This window comes from Macaca mulatta, chromosome 5, assembly GCF_049350105.2.
Source record: "Macaca mulatta isolate MMU2019108-1 chromosome 5, T2T-MMU8v2.0, whole genome shotgun sequence".
Classification (NCBI taxonomy): domain Eukaryota; kingdom Metazoa; phylum Chordata; class Mammalia; order Primates; family Cercopithecidae; genus Macaca; species Macaca mulatta.
In genome coordinates, this window is record NC_133410.1 from 96207081 (window position 1) to 96217165 (window position 10085).

At 44.1% G+C, this 10085-nt stretch overlaps 1 protein-coding gene across 3 annotated transcripts; it reads right to left on the reverse strand.

Annotated features, from left to right (window-relative positions):
- Positions 1-1183: 1183 nt before the first annotated feature.
- On the reverse strand, positions 1184-8968 carry C5H4orf36 (chromosome 5 C4orf36 homolog). 3 transcript variants are annotated; one of them, XM_015138740.3, is made up of 4 exons: positions 8621-8968; positions 7885-8022; positions 4568-4722; positions 1184-4340 (listed from the first exon to the last, which is right to left on the reverse strand). In XM_015138740.3, exons 2-4 carry the CDS (start codon positions 7947-7949, stop codon positions 4207-4209), a joined length of 354 nt encoding a protein of 117 aa, XP_014994226.1. In that variant the 5' UTR covers positions 7950-8022; positions 8621-8968; the 3' UTR covers positions 1184-4206.
- Positions 8969-10085: the final 1117 nt, after the last annotated feature.

Sequence of the window (10085 nt, forward strand, 5' to 3'; positions counted from 1 at the left end):
TCAGGAAGCTGAGGCAGGAAAAGTGCATGAACCCAGGAGGTGGAGGTTGCAGTGAGCCGAGATCACACCACTTGACTCCCCTGGGCAACAGAGTGAGATTCCGTCTCAAAAAAATTTTTAAAAATTGTATATATATATATAATTCTATACTATTGTAAGTAGTGTAATGTTGTTGTATAGATCACTTTTAAGTTTGGCATAGAATCTAAAAAACAAAAGCATAAAAAATAACTATAAATTATGTTAATGAATACACAATATAGAAAGATATAATTTCTAACAGCAATGCCAAAGTGGGGGAAAGTGGAGAGGTAAAGAACTAGAATTTTTGTATGCCACTGAAGTTGAATTGTTATCAGTTTTAATTAAATTGTTATAACTTTAAAATGTTTTATGTAAAAATGGTATATTTGTTCATTCTGACCTTTGGCTTGAACTGTTTTAGTCCCATATTCGGTCATATATCTCCTGATTTTAAAAAAGTACCCTATCATACAAAGACTACCAAAAAAAATTAGCCATGCATGGTGGGATCATAAGCAGCTATAGTCCCAAGTAGCTGGGATTGCTTGAGTTTAGGAGTTCAAAGTTGAAGTGAGCAATGATCATACTAGTGCACCCCAGCCTGGGCAACAGAGCCAGACCCTGTCTCTAAAAAATTTTTTTAATTAAAAAAATAAAAAATAAGAAAGCAACTATCAAGTGCATTCTATTATGGATCTTTCACCATCTGATTTTTTTTTTTTTTTTTTTTTTTTTTTTTTTTTTTTTGAGGAGTTTCACTCTTGTTTCCCAGGTTGGAGTACAATGGTGTGATCTCAGCTCACTGCAACCTCCACCTCCTGGGTTCAAGTGATTCTCCTCCTGCCTCAGCCTCCCGACTAGCTGGGATTACAGGTACATGCCACCATGCCTGGCTAATTTTTTGTAGTTTTAGTAGAGATGAGGTTTCACCATGTTGGCCAGGTTGGTCTTGAACTCCTGACCTCAGGTGATCCACCCATCTCAGCCTCCCAAAGTACTGGGATTATAGGTGTGAACCACCATGCCCAGCCCTGAAAATGTTCCATCAATGAATGTCTATTGAGTAACTATATAAGTTAGGCATTGGAACACTAACATAAGAACGTTCCTTTCCTGCTGTTAGGGCATTTCAAGAGAGAGAGACATACACACATATTACTCAATTTTGCAATGTAATTTTATTTCAATATGTGCAGTTTTCAGAGGCTCAGAAACATCTGCCTAAAATCATGATTAACAGAATCTTAAAGCTAGAAGCAGGACTCCTCTCTCAAGAAAATCATGAAGAACTAAAGCTTTCTCAAATTCCATCTTTTCTCAAGGAGCGTTAAAATATTTTGTTCTGGCAAACTTTTTACAAACAGATACATGTTTCATTCATTTTCAACATTATGAAAAAGAATATGTGATCTGAGAGATCAAAACAGATGCCTCTTTATCAATTAAGACAGTCCATAAGGTTAAGGAAATAAAACTTACTATAGCATCAAGGGGCTCAGGGCTCAGTTGGCATGACAACTTCCTAAATTCTTACCCCTAGAAGAAAAACTACACTCTTGCTAAACTCCATACCAACAGGAGCTATCACAGCCCTCCTGACCCTGATTTACATCCCAGACCACTGCAACTCTGATTCAACAGAGGACCAGCCTTACAAACCTTCTTTTATGAAAAGCAACTGCAGACCTTAAGCCAGTTTCTGCCAGCTTATACAGGCTGCTCATGAACTGTCTTTGTGCCCTGTAGTTCACTTTTGATGTAGAGCCAAACTCCACCTTATTTTAATGCTAAAACCCCATCCCAAAGTGAACATGGGAAGTACGTTACATATATGTTTGCCCATTGCACATGTGCTTGACTACCTTCATACATATGTACAGCTTTTCCCCCAAAACCTGCTGAATACGTATTACTTTATTGCGTGATACAGGCCCTGGGAGGCCTAAAATCCAGCCTGCGCTTTCCCTCTTCAAAGAAAGAGCACCTTCAGTCCACTCCAGAGACTCTCTTCCCAGTTCGCTAACTGACATCACCAGTAAAACTCTCCTTTCTACTATTTTGCCATCCTGAAGGTCTTTTGGACAACAGATGGAAGCATATTACTTATACTCCCAATTAATGCCACTAACTGAAAGTGCCAGGTTGTGAAGTGAGGTATGACATGCTTAGGGCTCCCTGGTGGCTCCAGAGGGCAGACCACAAAATGATATCTATGCTCCTGGGTTACACAGTGGGGACATCAGGATGTGACATTTTTGCACACAAATTCTCCATGCTACTTTTAAGAGAAAGACATAAATGACAAGTTGATTATCAGGGATGATGACTTTTAAAGAGAAATGATCAGGATTTGCCATAGGTACAGCGGCCTTAATTTGAACTAAAAATTCAGGTCAGATGGTCGGGCAAGTAGTACATATATATTGTAAGAATAAAACCAAATTTTTTAAATTTCAAGACTTCTGGTCTGTACAAAGGTCAAGAGAGTCAGCCCAATATAGATTATACCTAGATTATAATGATAGTGATACTCACAGTAATGGCTAACACCAGAGTAATTCTCATTGTGTGCCTGGCAGTTTTCATTTAATCCTATGAAGTAGGTATACCTGTATTACCCCGATTTTACAAATGAGAAAACAAGCAGAAACAAGGTAACTTATCCCAGCTCACATAGCAATAAGCAGCTGAGCTAGGATTTGAAGAAAGGCACCCAGGTCTAAAGTCTATACTCTTGCACAGTATGCCACAGTGCCTTTCATAATGAAATGAAGCTAAGATACTAGAAGATCAGCCAGGCACGGTGGCTCACACCTGTAATCCCAGCACTTTGGGAGGCCAAGGTGGGCAGATAACTTGAGGTCAGAAGTTCAAGACCACCCTGGCCAATATGGTGAAATCCCGTCTCTACTAAAAAATACAAAAATTAGCTAGGTGTGGTGGTGCATGCCTGTAGTCCCAGCCACTCGGGATACTGAGGCACGAGAATTGTTTGAATCTGGGAGGCAGAGGTTACAGTGAAACTTCCACTCCAGCCTGGGTGGGAAAAAGAAAATACCAGAAGATCCTAAAATGCTTACTAAATCATCTAAAAAACACTACACTGTGCTCAAAAGTAACATTAATATCCAAGTATGCTTTATTGGTTCAAATGCTAGAAGAATTGGTTCATCCAAATCCAATACTTTCCAGTTAATCAATTCCCCATCCCCCAGTCTGTGTTTTTCTCATAAGACCTTCTGTGTATTTTCATGTCACTTTCACATAACTATGTGTGTTCCATATGCTTCAGGGTCATTCCAGATAGAAAATAAGAAATTAGGCAGAAGGAAAAAGATTGACTTTTTTTGTTTTTGTTTTTTGAGACACGTTTTCACTCTGCCCTCCAAGCTGGAGTGCAGTGGCATGATCACAGCTCAATGCAGCCTCAAACTCCTGGGCTCAAGGGATCCTCCCATCTCAGCCTCCCAAGTAGCTGGGACTATAGGCACAGCACCACGCTCAGCTAATTTTTTAATTTTTTGTAGAGACCAGGCTGGTCCCAAACTCCTGGGCCCAAGCGAGTCTCCCACCTCAGTCTCCCAAAGTACTGAGATTATAAGCATGAGCCATCACCTCCAGCCTGACAATTTTTCTAGGAGAACAAAAACAAAGTAAGTCCTACTTGCTACTTTAAAGTACCACATGTGAATATTCAATGATGTTTCATTGAAATTGGAAACTAGAGAAGTACTAAAAATGAAGTCTATTATTTTTCTTAACCAAATGAAATGTTTCAGTTTATCATTTTTAAGAGAATTTCTCTCTTGCCTTCTTTTTGGTCCCTCCTTGGGATCTCAAAGATGCATATTCAAGAGGTCTTTTGAAAACAATGCAGCTGAAGAAATTTCCTCTTCTTTTAGTTCAATTTTACAAAAATTAAAATGAATAGCACAAACGACTCAACTCCAAATGCATTTTCATCTACTTACAGTGCTGTAGCTTGTGATACAAGGAACAAGAGTATGTCAGGGACTCAGAAGATCTGTCAGAGCTGGCCATTAACCCACAGCTGTGGGCAGTGGCCCATCCACCAGTGGGCATTCAAATATCTGCCCCGAACTTTACACAGTGAAACGTCCAGAGACCTTCATCCCCTTTGGATGCAAGAGACAGAGTACAGATTCAGTCATGAGCTGACTGTCATTTAGATGGAAGAGGTCTTCTCAAACCGGCTGGCCTTTCCCTCAGGAGAAGCTTAATTTCCTCAGATGTATTTTCTTGACATTTCAGTTTACAAAGACGCTTCACTTCATACTCCCTTTCGAGTTTGATGGCTGAAAAAGAAAATACACAAAACAATCTGACATACATTTTTCATCAGGCACAACTAAGTCAAAACTGAATATCATACAGCAAAATCCATATGCTTGAATAATAAACAAGATGACAGAGCTACAAAGATAGGAGGTATGGGTGTAAATACACAGATTTAAACATTTCTCTGATAAGCAAATGACACACACAATTTATAACTTATTAAAGCAGAACTTAAGGAACTTACATTCTGCAGAAGGGAGCAGTCCATCTTTAACGGTGTTACATTTTGTGAGCTGCACAGAACCACCAAATGAAATTTCTTCCAAGAAAGGCAACTTGATATTGGCTAGGTTTGTGTACCAGTTCTTTGCAAGCAGTGCAAGATCCCAAGGTTCCTGTCTGGGGCAAAAGTTCATTAATGCATTCAATAAATGTTGATTAAGCACCTACCATGTGAGATGTAGAAGACATTAATTCTCGGTTCCATCTGCCACTAGACATTTTGGTTTATGGGGTGGGGAGCTGTTCAGAATTTTCCAGAGTTGTAATTCCAGACAGGAGAGGGAGATTTATGTTAACTAATATAGAGATAATACTGAACAATGACCAGAAATTACACCAGGAACTTTGATTCAGCCTCCATGAAGTCAATCCAGGCTTTCCATGTAAGAGGATGTAGATGCCTATAATCCCAGCACTGTGGGAGGCAGAGGCAGGAGGATCGCTGGGGGCCAGAAGGCCAAGACCAGCCTAGGCAATGTAATGAGATCTCATTTCTACAAAAAATCAAAAAATTAGCCGAATGTGGTGGCACAGGCCTGTGGTTCCAGCTACAAAACAGGCTGCAGCAGGAGGATCACTTGAGCCCGGGAGGCTAAGGCTGAGACTGCACTGAGGTGACAGAGTGATACCCTGTCTTGATAAAAAAAAAATAAAGATCTCTAGCTGGGCATGGTGGCTCATGCCTGTAATTCCAGCACTTTAGGAGACCAAGGTGGATCACTTGAGGACAGGAGTTTGAGACTAGCCTGGGCAACAAAGTGAGACCCCATCTCTACCAAAAATAAAACAAATTCACCGGGCACTGTGGTGCGTGCCTGTCATCCCAGCTACTCAGGAGGCTGAGGTGGGAGGATCACTCAAGCCCAGGAGGTACACAACATTCCAGCCTGCACTTCAGAGTGAGACCCTGTCTGGAAAGAAGAAAGGAAGGAGGGAAGGAAGGAAGGAAGGAAGGAAGGAAGGAAGGAAGGAAGGAAGGAAGGAAGGAAGGAAGGAAGGGAGGGAGGGAGGGAGGGAGGGAGGGAGGGAGGGAGGGAAGGAGGGAGGGAGGGAGGGAGACTGAGGTGCAGAGAACAATTTGCCCAAGGTCACAAAGCCATTGGTTGTGAAGTTGGGATCTGAACCCAGGAAGTCAAACTCCAGAATCAGTGCTCTTGCCTATTAGGCTATACAAGATATATTGGAAGGCGGTGGGCAGAGCAAAGTTCAATATGATTCCATGTGTTAAAAAGACATATGTGTGTGTGTATACATGTGTGTATGTGTCTTGTGTAGCCACAGAAATTCTAGAAAACATATAAGACATTGTACCTCTGAGTGGAAATCAGGAATGGGAATGGGGAGATATATCATTTTTATCTACCTTTCATACGCTAGATGTTTTTAGTGTATTGTTTTTACAATCCTTTAAAAACACTGAATCAAAAAAAAAGCCCCAGGTAGGGAGTTACCTTGGCAAATGAACTCTAAAGAGCGCGACTACCATTCTGTTCCCCTTGACTTGGCTATTCTTATAAATAGTATGATATCAAATACTATCTTGAGAGAATGAAAGAGAATGAAATCTCTGGTGTTACAGAGATTGTTCATGACATAAAGTTCTGCATAACTAAAACCATGGAATCAGTGCTTTAAGTCATTCTCAGAAATAGGAGTATCTTCACATAAAAATTATGTTTATAATGATACTTAGTATAATGGTACTTGTCCATAGTTCAAGGTCTAAACACATACTAAACTGACAAAACTAAACAAAATGCAACAGTGAGTTTTCTCTGAAATTTCCTATAGCTCTGGTTTTATAATCCCATAGGGAATCTTCATTTACTTCATAGAATATTGTTTAAAAGACAAATTCAGTTGACACCTAATCAAATGTTTAAGAGAGGAAAAGACTGCACTACAATATCACAGAGTGAAACTACTGTGTGGTTGCAACACGTGCTCACGATGCGTTCACTGGATGACAGGCAATGTGCAAGTACTTTACATACATGACTTCATTTATAATCCACACCGCATAGCCAATTGTTATATGCATCTTGCAAATGCAGAGATCAAGGAGGAAGAAGGTGGCCTTAGGGAACTGGGGGCAGGGCCAGGCTTAGAGTCCAGGTCTTCTTGATTGGAAACCATCCACTGCCTGCCAAAGTATACAGGATACAAAACCAACCCTTTCTGCCAGCTACTTAGGTGCTCTGTTAAGATACATCTGACACCGGGGCGTTTTTTTGGTAGACGCGGAGGATCTAAACAAAGTTGTGGTTTTTTTTTTTGTTGTTGTTGTTGTTGTTGTTGAGACAGAGTCTTGCTTTGTCGCCCAGCCTGGAGTGCAGTGGCCGGATCTCAGCTCACTGCAAGCTCCGCCTCCCGGGTTCACGCCATTCTCCTGCCTCAGCCTCCCGAGTAGCTGGGACTACAGGCGCCCGCCACCTCGCCCGGCTGGGTTTTTGTATTTTTTAGTAGAGACGGGGTTTCACCGTGTTAGCCAGGATGGTCTCGATCTCCTGACCTTGTGATCCGCCCGTCTCGGCCTCCCAAAGTGCTGGGATTACAGGCTTGAGCCACCGCGCCCGGCCCTAAACAAAGTTTTTTAAAAGATGTGGGTGGTGGCCGGGCGCGGTGGCTCAAGCCTGTAATCCCAGCACTTTGGGAGGCCGAGACAGGCGGATCACGAGGTCAGGAGATCGAGACCATCCTGGCTAACACGGTGAAACCCCGTCTCTACTAAAAAATACAAAAACCCAGCCGGGCGAGGTGGCGGGCGCCTGTAGTCCCAGCTACTCGGGAGGCTGAGGCAGGAGAATGGCGTAAACCCGGGAGGCGGAGCTTGCAGTGAGCCGAGATCGCGCCACTGCACTCCAGCCTGGGTGACAGAGCCAGACTCCGTCTCAAAAAAAAAAAAAAAAAGATGTGGGTGGAAGCAGAAAATGCTGTCTTGGAACAAGAAGACCCCGAGTCTAGCCCTGACATTTCCTTACTACAGGACTGTGACTTTGATCAAACTTCTCTGAACCTCAGTTTTCTCACTTGAAAGTGTTGTTGTGTTGTAAAGACCAAGTAAGATAATCAGGAATGGGATTAACTTATAAAAGCAGTTGCGTTAAAAAAAAAAAAAAAAAAAAAAAAAAAAATTCAGAACCCAGACACCTGAAAATACTTCATATAGCCCAGTATCTCATGAGGAGCATAGAGCGTCCAGTCATTTTACTTAACAAAGACACTCCCCACCCCAGTCAATGCTTACCCTGATTTTAATATATATATATATATACTTACACATTATAACAACTGCCCCGCAAAATGGTTTTCACTGTGTTCTTTCTTGGCAATCCATACGCCATGGCGAGTTATTACAGTACGACTTCCTTACGTAGGTGCCTGATGGAATGTCACAGATAACTCTGTTCACTTTACCTGAAATGATTGCAACGCACCTAATTAATGCTTCTCACATGAATATTTTGTAGCCAAACAATAGAAAAAAATTTTTCTGAATGTCAGAAAGTTCTTAATAAGTGTTCAATGAACTTGAACCCCAAATGTAAAACCATGTTCTCTTTCATTTTTCCATGAACTCATTTTTTCATTTCTTGCCACCGAATAAGAAGAAAATGCCAGGCAAGTTTCATCATCCTGAGACAAAGTTTCGGTGTCGTGCTCTCTGCCCCTGCCTGAGCCTGCCAAACCAGCTCCAACACCGCTGCGCCAAAATGTGTCTGACCGTGGCAGTGCTGAGCGACCAAAGGCTCTGCCTGCACAGGAACCACCCGCCCCAGCCCGGGCACTTTGAGCAGAACAATCTTTCCCAGGTTTTCCCTCATTCAAAACTCTCAGCACCACTCCCGCGCCCCGCCCTTGCACGCCGATTCGGGGCGAGTCTCTTTCCCTTCCCTGGACGCGCAGAGCCCGGGAGGAACCGGTTCCCGGGACGGGTGGGGGCCTCGGCAGCCTACAGAGCCCGAGGCTAAGGGACCGGCCTCAGCCTCGGCTCCTTCCCACGCCGGAGCCCCACCCTGCCTCCGACTCGCCAGGAACGCGCTGCGGGCGCGGGGCTTCCAGGGTGGCGGGTCCCAGCGAGCCGGCGCTGGCTGCTTGGTTACCCGGACTCGAGGGGCTCAGAGGGTCGCGGCCGGGAAAAGGAGGACGGAGCGCGCCGCGCTAACCGCACATGGCCGCGCACACGCCTCGGGGCCGCGCCGCGGGCACACGCGTCCTTCCCGCTCGCTGCGGGCGCCGAGTGTGGGGCTCCCCGCGTCACGCCGGAGCCTCAATAAAGGGCTTTGTGGGGCCCGCCCCACCCGTCAGGGAGGGGACGCGGGGCCCGGGAGACGCGCCCCCGCGGGGTCAGCTCTCTGGCTACAGGGCCCAGGCAGGCAGCGCTCTCGGAACCCAGCCAACCAGCCAAAGAGAGGGCTGTAAGCCAGACCTTTCCTGGGAAGGACGCTTTCCAATGTAGGGGGCTGCATCCAAGCGATCTGGACTTTGTTTGGGGGCGCCATTTCAAGAAATGTACCCAGTCCTGGCTGCTAACATCTGGGGAACCGAAGCCCTGTTGCCAGCGTTCTCACGCTGCAGTGGGCGAAGGCAGTGAGCTCAAAGCCCACGTGTGATATTTTAGGTGTTCGTGTTCACAGCAAGACAGCATCAGTTTCTAAAGTCATTATTACACTGTGGTGACTGCGTATTTCTTCATTTGAATACATCAGATGGCCACCCCTTGTGGTCAAATGAAACGAGCTTACATTTCCATTTTGGATGAGGGTTTTGATGTCAGAATAGGTTTGGAATTCTAGCTCTACCACTTAAGATTTAACTTTAAGATTTCACATATGTCACTGCTCTAAGCATCAATTTCTTCATCTATAAAACAAAGATAATGCTCTATATCTTAGAGGGTTGTTGTGAGGATGAAATATCCTGTCCTGAGATTCTTCACCACGTGATAAGTGCCTAATTGACTGTGAGCCTAATAACAACTTTATGAAATAGGCAAGAAGGATACTACTCATTATTCCAATTGTGGTGCCGACGAATGAGTTCAGGACGGTTAAAGGACTTCCCAGAGTCACATGGCAAGTTCCAAAGCCAACTTTTAAAGATAAACACAGATGGGCCGGGCACGGTGGATGGGCCAGGCGCGTGGCTCATGCCTGTAATCCCAGCACGTTGGGAGGCCGTGAGGGGCGGATCACGAGGTCAAGGAGTTCGAGACCAGCCTGGCCAACATGGTGAAACCCTATCTCTACTAAAAATATAAAAATTAGCCAGGTGTGGTGGCACGCGCCTGTAGTCCCAGCTATTCAGGAGGCTCAGACAGGAGAATTGCTTGAACCTGGGAGATTGAGGTTGCAGTGAGCCGTGATCGCACCATTGGCACCACTGCACTCCAGCCTGGGCAACAGAGTGAGACTCCGTCTCAAAAAATAAATAAATAAAAATAAAAATAAACACAGTAACCTTTCCACCTGACAAGCAAC